The following is a 20,524-nucleotide window of genomic DNA, read 5'->3' as shown; positions in this document are numbered from 1 at the left end:
TCCAGAGCCCTCTGCTCTAGCCAGGCCAGGCCCCTCCCTGCTTCCTACATATGCCAAGCCTGTGGCTGCCTCTGGGCCTTTGCTTATACTGTTTCCCCACCTACACTGTCTGCTCCACCTTCTCTATATCTAATCATTAAGGATACGAGTCAGTTCATACATAACATAGACATCCATTACCTTACTTTGTCTTCCAAATATTCCGTCAGGGAATATACATTCCTTCTTTACTTGCGACTGGATAGCTTCAGGCAGGTCAAGTGATTTGCCTAGGGTCACACAGAAAGAAGTGGAAACAGCCTTGAACTCAGTTCGTTAGACTCCTTCTCCAGTGCTCCTCTCAGTTAGCCATGCTACCAGGAGAGACTCAGGCTGCCCCACTTCACAGCATCCCCAGGGCTGTCCAGTGGTCCCCTAGACTGCATGTGACCTGGCTCCTACCCACCTCTTCACCTTTATTTGCTCTCCACTCCAGCCACCATGGCCTTCTTGCTATTCCTCCATCCTGCCAAGCTCACCCCTTCTTCAGGGCCTTGTGCTCGCTGCTCTTTCCCCATCCACACACAGCTAGTTCCTTCTGTTTGTTCCACTTTCAGCTCAAGTGTGCCTCCTCTGTGTCACCTCCCCTGATCACCATAGCTTCCCCTCCCCCAGCCACTCTCTATCACGTTACCTTATTTTATTTTCTGCATAGCACTAGTTTGAATTGTCTTTGTAACTTAGGTCTCCCCTTCTATAAGAGGCTTCACGATAGAGGAAAGTCAATCCGTCCAGTTCAAAACTGTATCTTGGGCCCGACACCGTGCTGGGCATGCATTAGGCACTCTGTAAATGTCCATGGACTGAACAAATGCAGTGGGGCCTCCCTAACCCTGCCCCCCCACAGGCTGGCGGCACGCATCATGTGGCGGGTGGAGAGAGAGGGCACCGGGCTCACCGAGGGCTGCCTGGTCTCCATGGACGACCTGCAGAACCATGTGGAGCACTTCGGGGAGGAGGAGCAGAAGGAGCTGCGGGTGGACGTGGACACTTTCTTGCAGTACTGGCCGCCCCAGAGCCAGCAGTTCAGCATGCAGTACATCTCGCACATCTTCGGCGTGGTATGATTTCTCAGAAAGAGGGGTGGCGGTGAGGGTGGGGTGATACCTGGGATTGCCCAACTAAGAAGTTTCCAGAGGCTGCCAGGTCAGGGTAGGGAGGGGAGGCCAAGAGAAGGACTGGAGGGGGACAGAGGTCTAAAACGAAGTGCTCTCATCCGGGTCTCCGTCTTTCTGGACTTGCTTATTGTAAGGTCATTCCTGCCCTAGAAATTGGCATCCCACATGCAGACTATTCATTATCTCTGAATGGTAGATGTGGATGGTGATTTACCTTCTTGTTTATCTGCGCTTTCTACTTTTTCTCCACTCTATATTGAAAACAAAGACCCAATCGCCATCCCTTGCCCACCAGTCACTTGGGAAATAAGACCTTTCCTTTTCCCCGATCTGATGGGCAGGATGACAGGAGACCTGGAGCAGTGGGTGTGGAAGCCAGGGAGATGAGACTAGGGGTTTTTTGGAGGGTGCTTCCTTGGAGCAACAAAGTCAGGCCTCACAGGGCCATGAGACTCCAGGAGGTGGGAGCGGGAACCCGGTGGATCAGGAGGCTCAGAACTTGGGCTGTGGGGGTGGATATCTCCCATTTGGCAGGCCCGGCCCCTTCTGTGGTGCTGGGGAGTGGGCTGAGGAGGGGCGTGATAACAGTGGGATTACACTCAACATTTTCTAAGTCCTCACCATGTGCCAGTGCTTCTGTAATAGTCAGAGTTCTCCAGAGAAACAGAACCAACAGGATGTCTATGTGTGTGTGGGTATATATATATATATATTTACAGTGAGAGAAAGAGCAAGAGAGAGAGAAAGAGATTTAATGAATTGGCTCTTGTGATTGTGGAGGCTTGGTAAATCCAGAATCTGCCAGTAGACCAGCAGGCTGGAGATCCAAGGGAAGTGTTGTGGTTTGAGTTCAAAGGCCGTCTGCTAGCAGAATTCTTTTTGCTCAGGGGAGGTCAGTCTTTATTCTATTAAGGCCTTCAACTGATTGCATGAGGCCCACCTACATTATGAAGACTCATCCGCTTTACTCAAAGTCTACCAATTTAAATGTTAATCTCAATCAAAAAGACAGCTTCACAGAAACATACAGAATAAGGTTTGACCAAAGATCTGGATGCTTGTAGCCAGCCAAGTTGACACGTAAAATTAACCATCACAGCTTCCCATATATTATTTTATGAAATCTTTATAACACAAGGTGAAATCTGTGCTCCTAACATTCCTATTTTATAGAACAGAAAGCCTAGGCCCAGAGAGGTTACATGAATTCGAAAGGCCACACAGTGAGCTGGTGTCCAAGGAAGGACTAGAAGCAGTCTGTCTGGTGCCAGAGTTGCTTCTCTTAGCAGTTATGCTCCACAGTGTCAGGGTGAACGGGTGTAATAGCCCAATCCTGGGTATCCCTAAGGCAGTCTTGGGACTACAGCCACAAGATGGCATAATCACCAAAGTTGAGAGCTGAAAGAACCCGTAGAGATCATCTAATCCAACTTACCCAACCTACAGATGGGAAAATTGAGGCTCAGAGAAGAAAGAAATTTGCTCAAGGTATTAGTGGCACTGAGAGATTGAACTTCATGTACTTGCTGAATGTCCGATGAGAATGAATGGAGAAATATCCAATATTCTCCAATATTTATAACAAATAGCTGTGTAAGTGCAAAATTTGTATTGTATTATATTATATATAGCATGTATTTATATATAAAGCAGAAATTTGTATGCAATTGTTAATATATTCCAGGTTAGAATTATTCTTATGCATTTTTCATACCCTGAGAGCAGATATTTTGGATCTGTTTCTATAAAGAAGAACTTATTTTTAAGGAAAAGGAAATCAATTGAGTGCCACATACGTACTAACCAACTTGATTTGCTTCGCATTCGGAGATAAATGTTAAATGTTGCACTCATCAGATTTTAAAATTGTGAATAGGGAATATCAAATACTCACCAGACACAAAATAATCAAAAAAAGATGTCAATTTTATTTTATGAGCAGCTGTAGGAGTTGAGGCTGGGTTGACAAAGGAAGCAGGGGAGACACACACACACACAAACACTCATACGCACAAAGCCGAGCAGGGCACAGAGAGAGAAACCAAGACAAATACTGGGGAAGACTTTTGTGAGATGCAGATATGGGAAAAGAGAGAAACTTCTCAGAATCAACATTTCCATCTTTAATCTTTTCAGGATACGGCTGCCCAAAACTTTCAAGGTGGCATTGCATTTTTGCAAATATGAGACTCTTCCCATGGTACTAACCTTGAGGGTCATTTGGAGACATGTAGAGAACAGGAAACTGTTTTATTTCTAGACTTTCTAAGCATCTCCAGGATGAGATCAGATCTTCTATTCTTTTTTTAAACTTTCAGCAGCTAGGATGGTGTCCTGTCCCTAGTCTCTGTCTGTTAACTCTCTTTTATCTTTTCGTCTGGATAGATCAACTGCAATGGCTTCACACTCAGTGACCAGAGAGGCCTGCAGGCAGTGGGTGTGGGCGTCTTCCCCAACCTGGGCCTGGTCAACCATGACTGTTGGCCCAACTGCACCGTCATATTTAACAATGGCAAGTGAGTATGTCTTTAACTGGGGGTGAGGTGATGGCAATGGGGAGACTTTATGGTATTTTTTCCACGTGACCAAAGGCAAACCGTTGAACCTGAACTAGCATGGATTTCAAATGGGCAGCAAATAGAAATTTCATCCTAGAGCCGTTGTGGATAGGAGAAAGGTAATGAGGAGGAGAGCAAAGAATTCCACATGGGTAATTTTTGAGCCTTTGCATGTTTCTTGAGGTTACCTAGATATGTTAGGTAAACTTCTAACTACTATTTTAAAACTTGAAGCCTGGGATTATCTGTCTTGAGGTCATTGCAGAAGAGCATCACCTGAGAAGGTGCCTGACAGGTGCACATGTTAGTCAAGTTCTCAGCAGAAATCAGAAGGCACGCTGAGGGTTTACCGAAGAGAATTTAATAAAAGGACAATTTACAGAAGTGTGGGTAGAGCTTAAGAAACTGACAAGGAATAGTGAAGTGTTCAGGGTCTAGCAACAGCGTGAAACTGTTACCACCTCTAGACCCGGAGGGGCAAGTAGAGGAAGAACTGTTTCTGCAGCTGTGGCGGTAAGAGAGGGTCCTTTCCTCCCCCACCCAACAGCTTGGCTGTGCCTGTAGAGAAACTAGGCACTGCTGAAAGCATGGTGAGGCAGAGAGAGATCTAGTAGACTAAATACCCCAAGCTCTCTCCTTCTACCTTCTGATCTCCTCCCGTTGGCCAAATCCCAACCGGAAGCCAGCGGACAAAGGAACCTGGGTGATGAAGCCCTGAGAGGTCAGCCCCCTTGCCCCTAGATCAGGGGACAGAAGAGCAAAGAGCAGATCTTGAGGGTGGGGCACAAATGGAGAAGAGTCAGCCATCAGGATGAGCCCCTGGTCGTCCACGGCTCAGGCTGGGGAGGTTTGGGGGAATGGGTCCTGAGCAATATTATTTTTTTTGCTCTTAGAGCTGAGTTTTTATGACAGATTCAAGTTGACTCTGAGCCATCAACAATGAACAGTTTTCCCCAAAAACTTCCTGGAAACCAAAGACAATGGTTTCTGATTCTCAGCCAAGAATTAAGCCTAAGCCCCAATATAGCAAGGATTTTGATTTTCGTTTTTCCTCCGATTTCTGGAAGGAAGGGCCCATATGACACTTGGCTCTTATGAAACTGAAAAAGTCACTCATGACAGGAAAGTGTATTTGGGACCCAGATGATAATCTTTCTTACCATTTGTGTTTCCCTTCCTGAGCCTCTTGGGATCACTGTCCTGGATCTCATGGAATCCACCCCAGAGGGGTGTTTTCCAGGGTTAGCCAGGTTGGCAGAGAGGATCAAATTCAGCCTCATATGAGGCTAATCTTCCTGAATTCTGTTTCCCTAAGCAGTGGTGACCCAGTGCTCCACTTGTCACTATGTAACAGCCGCGGGAACCTGGGAACCATTTCTTCAGAACATCTCTGGCGTCTGCTCTGGCTTCTTTGCATCTACTAATTCAGAGCAGCCATGTTTTACCTGGGCTTCTTGGCTGTCGTGCAAGACAAGGTGACTGTAGTCTCTGCTTAGCTGCCTGTCATGGTGGAAAGAACAGTGGACGTGGTGTTAGGAGCCCAATTCTAACCCCAACAAATTTTACACACTACCTGTGTGACCTGACCAGTCTCCGTACTCAGTTCAAACTCTCCCCAAGATAGACATCAAAAGACGCGATGCTTATTTGTTCAAGATGCTGGTTAGTGTGATAACAATAGCATCCCACACATTTTTTAGCACGCTACTTTCAAATGCACTGTCTCATGACCATCGCATTACCGGGTTACAGATGGAGAACACTGAGGCTCAGGGAAGAGAAGTGACTTGTCCAGGGCTGAGTACCTTTGAACCTCTCATTCCAAATCCAGTGCACTTTCCACTATCCAGGCTGCATCTTGTCAAGTGAGCCCAGCTAGAAGGGGCTGGGCTGGAGGTGGTTGTGATGGCCAAAGCTTTGATTGCATAACCTGAAATGCTGTGCACCTTTGCTAGCCGTACGGGATCAGCCAATGGTAACGATTTCCATTTGGGTGTCTGTTTTGTCTTTCAGTCATGAGGCAGTGAAATCCATGTTTCACACCCAGATGAGGTGGGTCAGTCTTTGCAAACATCCCTGCTCCTCTGACCCATCTCCCTCACTTGCCCAGTTTGCCGGGGCTGCCCCTTCGCAAGACTCCTTGGCTGCTGTCCATCCATAATGTCTTTCTGCACCCCAGAGTCTCGTCTTTGCCAAATGCTGTATTTTTAATGCATTTGTATTAATCATTTTTTCCTCACCCCCCCCCGCCATTTGCCATGCCTTTGCTGTACTTTTCTTCCTTTCTTCCCCCTCTTTCACTCCTTACTTCTCTCGCTCCTTCAACCTCAAAGCATGGCAGTCCCTTCTAGTCCACATCATCTTAGCAAAGACCTGCATTGTCCCTCTAAACGCTGCTGATCGTGAAATGAGGGCTGTTGACATTACTGACCTACTAAAAGACTGTGTGTGTTTTCATAACCCCCAACTTCTCACCCAGACTAGGGTCTGAAAATAGCATGCGTAACTGTGATATTTTTGGTAAATATTTATTCATAGTATTCTATTTTCTGCTTCTGGCCAACTATGAATTAATGGTTTAGGTTAGATTTTACTTTTGGCTTTTCTTTTTTTTCCCTTTTTTTTCTTGAGGAAGATTCACCCTGAGCTAACATCTGTGCCAGTCTTCCTCTATTTTGTATGTGGGGATGCCTCTACAGCATGGCTGATGAATGGAGTTGGTCCATGCCTGGGTTCTGAACCAGTGGACCCAGGCTGCTGAAGCGAAATGTGTGCAACCTTAATCACTAGGCCATGGGGTGGCCCCACTTTTGCCTTTCTTAATGACAACCAAATGGCCCCAGATGGGTCTTTTTCTCAGGTTGGACTTGAAAGTACTTGAAATGCTCTTTGGATTAGGAACAAAATGGCGCGAGGGAGTTTGGACTCTGGGAATGCTGGTGTAGGAGTGGTTGGTGCATCTGAGTCTGTGTTGGTGTGCGTTACACGTGACTTAAGAAGATTCATATCATCTCCTGGGCACTTGGTTCCACATCTGTAGAGGGAAGGTCGAGATGAGAGCATCTCTAGGGACCTTCCCAGTTCTAAGTCTCTGTGGCTCTGGTCTCTGTTCCTAATTTCTACAAGAAATACTTAAATAAGTTGCCTACTTGTGGCTCAATTAGCTGAACTGTAGAACTGCAGTGTGTTAGAGATGGAAGGCATCTGGGGTCCAGAAGGAAGTGGTGGTCTCTATTCATCCCATGATCCCCAATTCCAAGTTAGGTCAAACGGGGCATGCGCCTATGCACTTTCTCATGGTTAAGTGACTTCAAATTAATCTGGTCTTGAAATTTCTCTAATAGCATAGAAATAATTTGAGATACTCTGAGACCTTGTAAGAATTAGCCTAACTCTGATGGGAAGCAAAGCTACTGGAAATCCTAGTTTTCTCAGGAAAACACCCAAGATCCACATTCAACAATGGCCCAGAATTTGATGGCATGGAACTATTTAGGATATTAGTAGAGTCCTAAAATCAAGGACTTCAGTGCATTTCATTTCTCCCTGTGTTGCAGACCTGGGAGGCAGACTAAAATCAATCAGGCGAGGCCAGTGGCACTTGAGTTCTGATGTTGACTCTCGTTGCCCAAGTGCTGTGGGACCTTGGGGGAAGTTACTACACGTCTCTGGGTGTCAGCATCCACATTGGTGAAACAAGGAGGTTGATCCTGTGGCACTCAGACATTAGGATTTTAAGCAGAGCCGTGAGTAGAATCACCCAGCCTTCCTCTCCCTCTTGCCTTTCTTCGCTTCAGTAGCAGCTGCTGTGAAAAATTGGGGTGGGGAAGAAAGGAAAGAAGGAACAAAAGGTGAGCAGACACTTAGATTTTGCCAGGCTCCATATGAGTTGTTTTCATATATGTTATCACATTTATTGGGCACGTCAATGTACCCCATTTTGGGAGAAGGTTTTTTAACCTTAAGTGGTCGCTTCAGATGCCTGGACATGCATGTCACTGCCATTCAGCAGTTGCTCACTCGATTGTCACCTCAGAGCGTGTGGAAGGTGTTGCCTTTGACTGGGACCCTTCTGTGGTGCTAGGCTCTTGTCCCACCTTTCACACGGTGTCTGACTCAGCCTCTCTGGGAGATAAAAGAAATGACCATGCTCCAGTCTGCAGATGCTCTCCCCAGCCCTCTGCATCTTCCACTCATTCTCTGGGCAATGGTTTCCCACTGGGCATCGAGGATCCAGGATTCTGGGGAGGTACAGGAGCACAGCTTAGGATCAGCTTGCAGGACTCACCACTTTTCTGTAGCTTCCGGCCTTGTGGCTGGAGGGCGAATGGCTGAGGGGCCCACGGGCTGGTCTCCATTTGTTTGGTTTAGCTGTGTGCCAGTTCTGCAGTGGGCTTTTGTCCTCAGCACATTCTGTAGCTGTTATATGGTAAGGTGTGCAGTGCTGTGGGTAACTGGAGGATCAGGTCTAGGCCAGAAGGGGCCTGAAATGCCATCTGCTCTTGCTATCCACTCTCAACCCAAAACCCATGTCCCCCAATAAACATAAGAGTGTACAATGCAACAGGCTAACAGAGCCAGCCTTTGTTTGCCTTCAGTGATCTCCGGGCACAAGTGTCCTCACATATTGTAGGTCTGAGCTATGGACCGAAGGTTAAGGTAAGAGGGGACTTATAGTTGGATACAGAAGGGGCCAAGACTTTGGGTGACTGAATGTGTGTGTTCCTGAGAGAGCAGTCCCCAAACTAAGTGGAAACGACTATCGAGTCTTCTCTTGTTTGGAGTTTTTGCCTTATTATTTTCCCTTCCTTTGTTACAATCAGTAGCTAAACGTACAGGGATAATTGTAGGCGTGAATGCTGTGTATGGTTTTATGACCAACCCCAGCCCTCTACTGGCAGTCTATTTGAGCTGATTCCAGAGTAATTAACTGAGTGGAGCAGATTAGATTATTATAATGAGTAAACCAGAACTATCCAGGAAACTGTCCTTTAGGACACAGCTCCCCTCTTTGGAGGGAACGGGTGATTTCTTAAGTGCTAGTGTAAGTCGTTGTCTTTGAGACTCAACTCCTTGAACCCTTGAAGAGCACAAATCCCACTCCCACAGCCCTGGATTTGATTTCCTCTTTTCCTTTCACCCTGCTCCAGAATTGAGCTCCGGGCCCTGGGCAAGATCTCAGAGGGAGAGGAGCTGACGGTGTCCTACATCGACTTCCTGAACGTCAGTGAAGAACGCAAGAGGCAGCTCAAGAAGCAGTACTACTTCGACTGCACGTGCGAGCACTGCCAGAAAGGGCTGAAGGACGACCTCTTCCTGGGGGTGAAAGACGACCCCAAGGTACTGGCAGCCCTACTATTGGGCTGTTTGAGGCCACCTTTTCCAGGAGCCGGGCAAGGCTGATGTCACAGCTGATCAATGCGCCCTGCCAGTTAGTTACCAGAGGACCAGCCTGTAACCTGTGGAAAAGCTGTATGGGATGGTGGATGGAGCACCGCAAAGATGTCCCAGCCAGTGTCCTGGTGCCACCAATTGCCAGGTGTTTGAGTTTGGGGAAGCTACTCAGTTTTCTCATCTGTAAAATAGGAAAGATGGCGCTCACTACAGAGGGTTGTTATGAGAATTAAACAAGACGACAAATGTAAAGAGAGTGGCATGTAGTGTAGACACAGTAAATTTTAGTTCCTCTCCTTGATACTGAGTAATGGGCTCGCTCTGCTCACCACTATCTGGGCCAATTAACCACAACGAGTTAGAGATGGAGAAAGGAAGTTTAATTAGATTAGCCGGCTAATCAGAAGATGGGTGACCAATGTCTCAAAACTCATCTTCAGGGATTACAGAATCTTGAAGCAGTTATATAGGGAACATGGGCAGTAAGGAGGGGTCCGGGGATGTTGGTCTCCAGGTGTGACAGGCTCCAGGCATTGCATTGTTTCATTCTTCTGTCCGCTGTATGGATACTTTGTAGGTGTGTTTCCCACCTGTGGTCAGCCTGTTCCTGGAGAGAAACTCATAGAACAAAGTTTTAATTTATCAAGCTATCGAGGAGTATATACATAAGTGGAGGCCATAAATCAGGAAAGCATGTGAATGTTTTTAGAGTATGTGCAGAGCAGCAAGTAGTCACACAGAGGAGGGGCTGGGGCCATTTAGCGTAACAAGATGGCCTCACTTATGCTCACTTATATCCTTGCTCCTTCGCGGGTTAAATAATGCTGAGAATTTCATATATCGATGGGCAAAAGAGATTTGTTGTCTAGTTATCACAAAGATGTTTCTTGTCCCATGGAAATGGGCAGTGTGGAGATTGTTAATTGCTTAACTGCAATTGTTAATATGCTTAACTCCTGAGTAGCAGTTGCCTTGTCGATGGTGAGACCATTGAGCAGAGGAAGGCATACTGAGGGGGATGTCAGGAGCTCAGCTAAGCTGGGACAGAGAGCTGAACCGCCAGGTGGAGTAGCCAATTAAAGCACCAAGCCAAAATGAAAGAGTTAGGTCTTTAACCACTTCCTGAGATGGTATAAGCCAGAGGCTAAGACTGGAGCAGGTGCCAACTCCCCCTGTTCCATTTTCCCCCATGGAAAGGCACGCAGGTGGAGGGACAGGTGGATTAGCATGGATGTGGGGGTCATCTCACTGCTGAGGTGCCCAGAACAAAAGGCTCCAGCAGTTTTCTGGACCCTAATGTGGGGAGACGAGGAAGAGAGTGTTGGGGAAGGGCTAGGAGTGAAAAGTACAGGGTGCTGAGTCAGAGCGAGGGAAAGCGTCTTCAGGGTTCCCTCCTCCTCCTCTGTGAGGAGGCCTGGTAGAGGCTCCCGAGAAAGACTTCTGCTCAAGGCCGCAGGTAAGAGACCTAGGAATGAAGGCACCCGGGCTAGGAATGCAACTATGCAAAGAGCAGGACCAGCCAGGGGGACCCTAGTCCTTGACTGCAGCTCCCTTTGGAGACTGTGCACCAAGTTTGGTGTCGAGAGGGCAGTTTTCCCCATGAGGCCTGCCAGGCAGAGCCTTTGTAATTGCTATAGTCAGGTCTGAGAAATCACACTTAGGTTTATAACCAGGAGCCGGATTCCTCAGGGAGACAAACCGAGCACTTCTGTATGACTCACAGACCATCAGTGCATTTACAGTACAAATACACAGAATACTTCTTACTTAACTTCTGCATCCTACGTATGGCAGAAATTTGCCTCTGGTTAGAGCAAAGGCTATGAGAAAAACTGACTTCTAGGTCCAGATGTTGGGGCCGCTCTCAATGACTGTATTACTCCACATATCAGCTAACACTATTTCCCCACTTGACTCATCTCTTTCTTTCACCCCCTGGCTATTCTAGACTTCTTTTTTTGCCACTAACTTATTTTTACTCTTAATATCTAATATTTTTTACCCTTTGACCAAGCAGTTTTACTTCTAAGAATTTATGCTGTAGATATACTTGCACATGTGCACGATGATATACATGTAAAGAGCTACAGGACGGCATTGTTGGGAACAACAAAATAGTGAATAAAACCTAAATAACCACCAATAGGGAAATATTTAAATTACAAAAATACCCTGTAGTCAGTAAAACTAATGAGGTAGATCTTTGTGTACAGACATGGAATGAGCTCTATTTTCTAAGGGAAGAGAACTAAGGGGTCACACATTGCCATGTGTATTAGTTTGCTGGGGCCGCCATAACAAAGTATCCCAAAATGAGGAGCTTACACAACAGAAGTTTACTGTCTCGCAGTTCTGGAGGCTAGAAGTCTGAAATCAAGGCATTGGCAGGATTGGATCTTTCCGAGGGCTGTGAGAGAACGATCTGTTCCAGGCCTCCCTTCTTGGCTTGTAGATGGCTGTCTTCTCTGTGTCTCTTCACGTTGTCTTCTCTGTGTGTGTGTCTCTTTCTCTTCACTGGTGTTCTTTTTATAAGAACACTAGTCCTATTGGATTAAGGGCCCATTCTACTCCAGTACTGCTTCATCTTACCTAATTCCATCTGCAATGACCTTATTTCCAAATAAGGTCATGTTCTGAGTACTGGGGTTAGGACTTCGACACATGAATTTTGGAATGATGCATTCAACCCATAACACTGCCTGCTGCCATTTAAGAAATTAAAAAGGATACATGCACTCACACACACACAGATCCATGCGCCCACGTGTGTGCAAGCATAGTCAGTACTAATACCACGACAGAAGTAGGAGGAGGAAGCTGTAAGCACCAGATCCAGGATGCTCAATGTGGAAAAGTTGAGAGTCATCTCTCCCACGCAGGATACAAAGCAGCTGGGACCCAAGGATTAACATGTTCTTTATAGGAACAACCTCCTTCTCACAGAATCAAAGGTTATGTATTCCAGGAAACGTGTATTGGCGTGTATCTGTGAGGCACTCAGCACAGTACTGCAGGGGCTGCAGAAAAGAATAAGCTACTGTGTCCACCCTCACCCCGACTTTCCAGAACCTGCGGGATAACGTGCGTCTTATCTGCAAGCCGGCCAGCTTTCCTTCTTGGTGCCTGGCCCTGAGCATTTGTTTTATATCTTGCTCCCACCACTACTTAATTTTTCTAAGAGGCCAGACTCTCTTTTCTCCTTTCCAAAATTAAGTGAAACAACCATGTAGTGATCTCTCTAAATCTTATGATGTTTACTTGGCAGTTCCAATAGTTGGGTAGGTGATGTATGGCCCTTAGTTCCTGTCCCTTCACTTTAGATATGCTGTTTCCAGCTGGTGACAATATGCCCACGTCTTCCTGTCTGAATTGCAGAGTTGGCATCTCTCTTGATATAAAAGATTGATGATTTCTGGATTCAAAGCAAAAGATTTCTATTATTTTTATATCAAGTTGGTTTTCTCTATTAAAATAAACAAATAAAATAAAAATAACAAAAACATTGATCGGAAGAAAATTGAGTATAACTTTCTAAAAGCGAGTGTCTCCTAAGGCATACTAAAAGACCATTATGATATAGAAGACGGGATACTGGAAGAAGAAGTAGGAGGCCAGTGTTCTAGTTCTGATGTCTGAGCTTGGGCGAATTTCTTCCTTTTGGGCCTAAGTTTCCTCATCTGTAAGATGGCGAGTTGGACTAAATTATTAACAGTTCCTTCGAACTTACCTATCTATGATGTCAATGAAGTTGCTTTTCTTTCTTTTCCTTATAACGCCCTATCCCAGCCTGATAAGCCCCGCTCAGTGCACCAGCCTTTGTGACTCATCCTCAGACTTTCAACTGGCATCAAAATCCTTCCTGACTCCTTAATATACGTATATATAAACCTGGATAAAAATTAAAACCAAATGTTTAAAAGATGAGAAAATAACACCAAAACGTATAACATTCCCCTCAGTGGTAGCTTTGGACCCTCCTTGTTTAGGCGGCTTAGGTTTTTCTTTTTCTCTCTTTCCAGCCCTCACCCATGGTTTTCGTTATAGGAGTGTGACGATTTTTCAAGGTTGGGGAACCAGCATCCCTCTTTCCTCTGCCCGTCCTCTGCTGGCTCCTCCCACCTTCTCTAGTTCCTTCCCCTGCTCCACTGGCTCCTCCCCTGCACTCTCCCTCTCTCTTCCTCCCAGTTTTCTATTTATTTTGAAGCTCCTGGAGAGGAGAGTCTCTCTCTGCGGGGTGCCTTAAATCCTTTCTGCAGATCAGATTTTCCTGCCTTTACTCTGAAAAGCGGAGCCAAGTAGAGCAGCCCCATTTCCCTTCTCAGAACAGCTTTATCACATGTTGCATGTGTTAATTAACAACCTTCCAGCCAGGTTGTTTTGGGAACCTTGGCAGTTGCCCTCTTGAAAAAATTTGATTCACTTCCAGAGCTTAAAGTAATGCTCTTCCTTACAGCATCAAATTGAGCAAGACTTCTTTTCTTAGGAAGATTAGCCCTGAGCTAACTGCTGCCAATCCTCCTCTTTTTGCTGAGGAAGACTAGCCCTGAGCTAACATCCATGCCCATCTTCCTCTACTTTATGTGGGACGCCTACCACAGCATGGCGTGCTAAGCAGTGCCATGTCCACATCCGGGATCTGAACTGGTGAACCCCAGGCCTCCGAAGTGGAATGTGCGCGCTTAACCCCTGTGCCACCAGGCTGGCCCCCAAGACTTTACTTAATGCCTAACCACTTGCTATTCCCTGAATCTACCCTGCAAGCTACTGATTACTTCAGAAGATTCACTAAGAATTTTGAGTTTTAAAGATGATGGAACTTAGCAGATTAGAGGCTAGTGTTCATTAACTAGATGTGATTTTATGAGCCACTCCTTGGGCAACAGCTATGGATGAAATGAAAAACCTAGATTTGACAGATTGGTGGTATACCTCTAGACAGCCAGTCACAGACCTCTGCACAACTGGGTGAGACTTGGACCCCCTCTTTCTTCTGTGCTTGATTCAAAAGGGGTTAGGAAAACAGACTTAGATTGAAGTGATTTGTCTGGAACCAAGACCTGATCTGAGTTAACAGAAGGCTAAGTAACACTCTGGGACTGGAAGGCAGGAGTCAGGGAGCCAGGCAGGAAGGCGGCAAGAAGCCAGAAATCTCAGCCAAATCAAAGGTCAAGACAGAGGTTAAGTCAGTAGTGAGACTTGCAAGCAGAAGTCACAGCATTGATGGATGCATCGAGTTGGGGTCAGGCCACGGGACAAGTACAAGTAAACAAAGAAAAGCATTCCAGGGAGGCCCAGTTACAAAAGTCTATGGGAACGAGGCTAGTCAATATTGTAGGGATAGTCAAGAACTCTTCAGAAGCCAAAGTAGGTGAGGTGAGTAGAAGAATAAATATAATGCCCTCCTCCTTAGGAGATCCTGACCCAGAAGCAAGCTATCCTGGCCAGGAGCCTCTCATATGGCAAGATGGACACTGCAGAACGGGCTGAGGACAGCGGGGAGATTGAGGGCAGGTCCTGACCTCCGTTTATATGGGGGGTGTATTTTGATGGGAACAAATGCCCATCCTCTTGCTACTTTTTGAAAGTTTAGTGAAAGTGGCCTCACAAAGCAATGTAAGCAGCAAATCTAAATGGAACTGTTTATTCCAATTCCTTATAGTGAAAAAATTGAACAACTGGAGAACTGGTTAAGTGGATTATGCTAGCTTCATACACTGGAAAACTCTATAGTTATTACAAGTGGTGATATATTTTTATATTGATATAGGAAAATATCCATAATCTACTGAGTAAAAAAACCAGACTATAGATGGAAATATGATGCAATTCCACTTAAAAAAATATTTGATGCTATTGGCATCTACACACATATGCGTGTGTGCACATAGGACTGCAATTCAGCCAGCATGTGCTGACAAGGCCATGTAGACATACTCGCCGTTGATGGTCAGTGTCTATTCTGATTGGTCACTGCCTTTCCTGGAACAGTTGTTAAATATTTTAAGTATTATTGCCGTATACATTCATTAGAAAGTGTTCCTCAAAATGCCATGTCCATCTTTGGGTGGCTTCTGGGGATTTCTTCTTTTTTCTCCATAATTTTTCATATATTTTAATTTTTTACAGCTTCCATATGTCAATTTTACAGTCAGAATAAATTATAAAGTTATTTTCATTTTGGAAAAAAGTTTTATCAGATTTGCCTAAGCAAAAAAAAAAGTAAAAAATCAGAAAAGAGCTTCTGATATGGATAAGCATAGTAAGTAAACTTTTCCTTTGGATTTTGAGAAATTTGCCACTTTTTCTTCAAAATTATGGTGCCCTCATGGGTTTCTTAATTATGGTACTGCTTTGTTTTTTTTTTACAAGATCACTCGACTGCTCAGGCAAATGCAGTAAGCCTACTGAGTCTAGATTTCACCGAGACAGCTGACAAATTCTCTCATGGTATACTTTTGCTCAAGACAAGGAAATATGAACTGGATGCTAAGACTCTTAGAGGGTTTGCATGCCCATAGCCACAAGGGACCTCTTTAATGAACTCCAATGGCAAACTTGAGTTTTTGGTCAAGCCCTAAACCTCTGTCCTCAGCTCTGTCCTGGCCGGTATTTAAATCAATGACTTGAGCGAAGATGAAAATGCAAGGGCATGCCTATAGAATATGTGGTTGACTTGAAGTAAAGAGGAAGAATGGAAAATATTTTGGGTGATAGAATGAGAATCCAAAGTGCCAGAGAAAATACAACAGGGATCAGTGTCAGATTCTGCACTGGGGTCCAAAAGCCTGGGCATGAGCACAGGGTGGGGATGACTGGCTGGCAGCAAGGCTCTGGGGCTCGGTCAGTGGAAAACACAACATGAGTCAGAGCATGACGAGGGAGCTGGAAAAGCGATAGGGATCTTCAGTAGCATTTACAGAAATGAAACATTCAGAATGAGGAAGACACTGATCCTGCACCACAATGAATGTGAAAGATGGCAGCAATTCAAAGATGCAATGGGTTGTCTCATGCAGGGATCTCTGACTCAATGTCCCTCCCTTTCCCAGCCCTCTCAGGATGTGGTGAAGGAGGTAGTACAATTCTCCAAGGATACACTGGAAAAAATTGACAAGGCTCGAACTGAGGGTTTGTACCATGAGGTAAGAATTCATTTTTCTAGGGGATGGAAGTGGGGAGGAGGGCAGAAAGTTTCTCTAGTAAGGGAGAGAAATGGCCTGGGGTGAAGATGGGGAGGCTACCAAGCAGGTTGTTTTTCTGGAAGATGTCCCTTGGTTGAAACCATGACTCTTCTTGCCCTTAAGCCTTTAGCACCTCTTAGGGGTATGTTCAATCCACTGAAACTGGGTCTGTGGAGGGCACAGGCAGCCTGACAAATGTCCCTGGGGGATCTGTGATATCTTAGGTTGGCATCAGAGATAGATGACTGGACATGGCAGTGAGTTGCTTGCTTACCTAGAGTCAAACGCATGTCATGGCCACAGTTTCCAAGCTCTGCTAACTGAGCATTCAACCCTGGCTCTCGAAGCACTAGGAGTTCTCAACTGGCTGTACACTAGAATCATTGAAAAATTCTGACGCTCACACCCTGCCCCAGGACAATTTCATCAGAATCTCTGACATCAGGATTTTTAAAGCTCTCAAGTGGTTTCAATATGCACCCTAAGTTGAGACCTACTGCCAAACACTGACCTGCAGAGCACTTTCATCCAATTCACCTAGGCAGCCTGTTAGAAAGACAGATTTCTGTGTCTCACCCCCTGAAATGTGATTCATCCAATCTGAAGCAGACTACAGGGACCATGAATCAGTATTTTTTCCCCAAGCTCTTTAAACAGCTCAGACGTGTAGCTGGGTTTGGATGCCCCTAGGGCATGGTAATGTGGGAGATTAATTTCTGTTCATTTCTGTCTGCGTTTCCCTTATCTTCATTCTCCTCCTTTATTCACTCACTCATCGCACATTTTTGAGCCCTTACTTGGGTGACCAAGACAAGACGTGCTCCTTGCCTCCTAGGAGTTCTGTCGGTGGGGGGAGACAGACACATGAACAAAGTGTTATTGTACAGTAGGGAAAATCTATGTCAGAGGCACTAGGTAGGAGCTGGAGCAATCAGGAGGGCTCTGCTGTTTCTAATCTTTTGGCTTCTCTCCTCCTCTTCATTTCTCCTGTTTTCCATTAGAACTCGTCAGGTGTAGGAAGAGGGCCAGGTGTAGGGGTTTAAGAAAGTTGTCTTCAGAATGGATTGATTGCCAAGCTACATTTTGCCACATCCCTCCCCAATCGCCTCATGGGCTTTTGGGAGAGTCTCAGGGCAAAATTAGTTTCCATTCATTTGAAATGGATAGAATTGTGTGATATTTCTCCCATGACAGCAGCAAGAAGGGAAGAAGAGGAGAACAATGAACAACTGAAATCTAGAGACCCTCTGACTTCGTAGGATGCAACCCAAGCCTATGTGTACACATGAATCAGTCGGAAAAGCCTGACTCCAAGCTGATCCGGGTCAGGCCCATCTTACTCCTCACCAGGACCAATGTGGCACCCTCCTGGGGGGTCTCCCAGCCTCCTGGGGGCCTCCCTCTCTGTCAATCCATCTTGCAAACTTGTAGTAGGGTATGATTGTCCAACCTCACGGTGCATAAGGACCACCCAGGGGCATATACAGATGCCAAGGTCCCTCCCCGAGATAGTTGGTTTCAGTTGGTCTGGGGTATGGTCCAGATATGGGTGTTTTTAAAAAGGCCTCCAGGTGATCCCAAGGCACAGCCAGGGTGGAGAATCACAGGAATGGAGATGAAGATAAAGCTCGACTGCTTGGGTTGAATCCTTGCTCCATTGCTCACTACCTGTGTCACATGACAAACCACTTACCCTCTCTGGGCTTCAGGCTCCTCATCTGATAAAATGGGAATATGAGTAGTACCTATCTCATTGCATTGTTGTGAGAGTATCTACACCTATATCTATATATATCTTTCATAACTCCCTGTTACCTACTGACTCATGTATGAAAACTCCTCGTTCTTCCTTGTCAGCCGTTTCTCCCTGTCTATCCCTACATCTTAGTCAAATAGAACCATTTTGCTATTAAATTATAAATAGGTGCTTTCCCACCTGTGTCAGCGATTTCCTCAACCTTAAAAGAATGAGTGTCCAATGTCGTTGTGATGCTCCCACATGGGAATTAAGCACGTGCTCTGGTGCAATGGTAATGAACAGGGCCTGTGTCTCCTCTAGGTTGTGAAATTATGCCGGGAGTGCCTGCAGAAGCAGGAGCCAGTGTTTGCTGACACCAACCTCTACATGCTGCGGATACTGAGCATTGTTTCGGAGGTCCTCTCCTACCTTCAGGCCTTTGAGGAGGCCTCATACTACGCCAGGAAGATGGTGGATGGCTATATGTAGGTGACGATTCTGGGTCTCAGATAGTCTCCTGGAAATGTGTCTATGTATATATAACAGACGGCACACATGTTGCTGCCTCTCCTTTCTGCACCCACAGCAGGTGTCAGTATCAATCATGCTCCTTTTCACCATAGTGCTCAAGCAGTAATGACCAAATAATTGGAGTTGGTACTCGAGATGAAACCTGTTTGTCCTCCCTGATCTTTCTCAAATCCTCTAGCTCATCTATCACTTGGGTGACATCTTCTGCTTTTTAGTTCCTTAAAGCTAAATCAAGCTCGATTTTAAATACTTGAAAAGGTTTCCTCCCCTAACAATCAACACAGGCAATCCTGTGAGCTTTCTTTTATTATAAAAAAAAAAGAGAGAGATGTCAGCCATCCTTGCTTGTAAATTGTAAAATGCAGTGCCCTTGCCTTCCCTCTTGCCTTCTCTGTCCACAGTGGCATGTGAATTTGCATTTCTGGCCAAATGAGTAAGTTGGCACAAGAAGGTTCATTTTTTTGAGAGGATGGTCCTTATAAGCAAAATGTGGTAAACCTGTACAACCCGCTAAAAGGAAGCTCTGTTTGGAGGGTGCCAAGGAGGTGAAAATACAATTCTGTCCCAAGAACAGTCAAGTTTCTTTTTTCCCCCTGAATTTCCTATTGATTTCCAGGGAGAGGGCTGGATGCTCCTGGGGGCTCCCAGCTTCCTGTACTCGAGTTCAGAGTGCAGTCCTGCCCCCTTTTCCCCGAAAGGACTTGGCTCAGTGTTCTAGGTCAGAATCTCAGCTCTCACAGCCTCACTGAGTGGGGTGTTTGGCAACTCACCCCACCTCTCTGTGCCTCATTCCCCCCTTGATGGACTGCAGATGCCTCACGGCACTGGTGGGAGAGCAGATGGACTTAATCAATGAGGGTACCTTGTAAGTTGTCAAATTCTGTGCAGATATAAGGAAGGATGGGATTGTATTGAGATCATTTGTTATGCCCCTACAGGAAGCTGTACCACCCCAACAATGCCCAGCTGGGCATGGCTGTGATGCGCGCAGGGCTGACCAACTGGCATGCTGGTAACATAGAGGTGGGGCACGGGATGATTTGCAAAGCCTACGCCATTCTCCTGGTGACACATGGACCCTCCCACCCAATCACCAAGGACTTAGAGGCAAGTGGCATCTCAGGTCTGGGCCTCTCTGCCTTGTCTGAGCTCTCTGAGGATGAGAGCTGAGTTCTAGGCTCTGCTTTTGGAAAGCCCATCGATTGCCAGCTAGACCAGAAGGGAATTCAGAACTACTTTAGCCCGCTCTCCTTGTTTTACATATGAAGAAACTGAGGCCCAGGGAAGAGGAGTAATCTGTCCATAGTCACCTAGTGAGCGGATGACAAAGCTGGGACTTGGACCTGAGATACTCCAAGCTTGGACTGAGAAAACCTAAACAATGGCGTGTGCCCCCATGTGTGCAGCCAGGTACATTAGAAACTGTGCTACATAGAGTAGAGTTGGGGAGCACAGGCTCTGGAATCAGGCTGTCAGGACTGAATTCCAGCTTCACCACTTTCTAGCTGTGTGACTGCAAACATTGAATGTATGGGCCTCAGTCTCCTCATCAGCAAAATGGAAAAGAAGGATAGGGTTGTGACGAGGGTTCAGTAAGTTAAAGGGCGAATAGCACTTAGAACGGTGCCTGGTAAATGGCCAGCTCTTAATGGCTGCTGGTTTCCTTTGTGCTTTAAAGGGCTGGCTCATTTAAGAGTGACAGAGGTCAAAGGACTATCCTCAGGCAGCGTAGGAGAGGGAAAGAGGACAGACTTTGGTGTCATAAAATGTATGAGAAGACTAACTGTATATCTAGTATATTAAGCTTGTCGAAGGCAGAGTCTTTGTCATCTTATTCTCTCTGTACCCTCAGCCCCTCAATAATGTCTGGCCCATGATAAATATTTCTTGAATGGACGTATGGGAGAATGAGGGCTTTTCTACGGGTCACACACTATAATCTTCCCAGCCCATCGTAAAGTACAA

General features: G+C 45.9%; 1 protein-coding gene across 2 annotated transcripts in view; it reads left to right on the top strand.

Annotated features, from left to right (window-relative positions):
* SMYD1 (SET and MYND domain containing 1) overlaps positions 1 to 20,524 on the top strand; it is a 43,867-nt gene that overhangs the window by 18,831 nt on the left and 4,512 nt on the right. The window contains exons 3-9 of one of the 2 annotated variants that reach the window (XM_046660096.1): positions 887 to 1,100; positions 3,543 to 3,673; positions 5,729 to 5,767; positions 8,866 to 9,055; positions 16,159 to 16,251; positions 18,350 to 18,513; positions 19,498 to 19,666. In XM_046660096.1, the coding sequence (XP_046516052.1) occupies positions 887 to 1,100; positions 3,543 to 3,673; positions 5,729 to 5,767; positions 8,866 to 9,055; positions 16,159 to 16,251; positions 18,350 to 18,513; positions 19,498 to 19,666 (1,000 nt within the window). The remainder of the gene's footprint in view (positions 1 to 886; positions 1,101 to 3,542; positions 3,674 to 5,728; positions 5,768 to 8,865; positions 9,056 to 16,158; positions 16,252 to 18,349; positions 18,514 to 19,497; positions 19,667 to 20,524) is intronic. The other variant, XM_046660097.1, reaches the window with a different exon arrangement.

The sequence above is a fragment of the Equus quagga genome, chromosome 5, assembly GCF_021613505.1.
Source record: "Equus quagga isolate Etosha38 chromosome 5, UCLA_HA_Equagga_1.0, whole genome shotgun sequence".
In the NCBI taxonomy this organism is placed as follows: Eukaryota; Metazoa; Chordata; class Mammalia; order Perissodactyla; family Equidae; genus Equus; species Equus quagga.
Note: the sequence above shows the minus strand (reverse complement) of the source record. Positions and strands in the feature narration are given on the sequence as shown.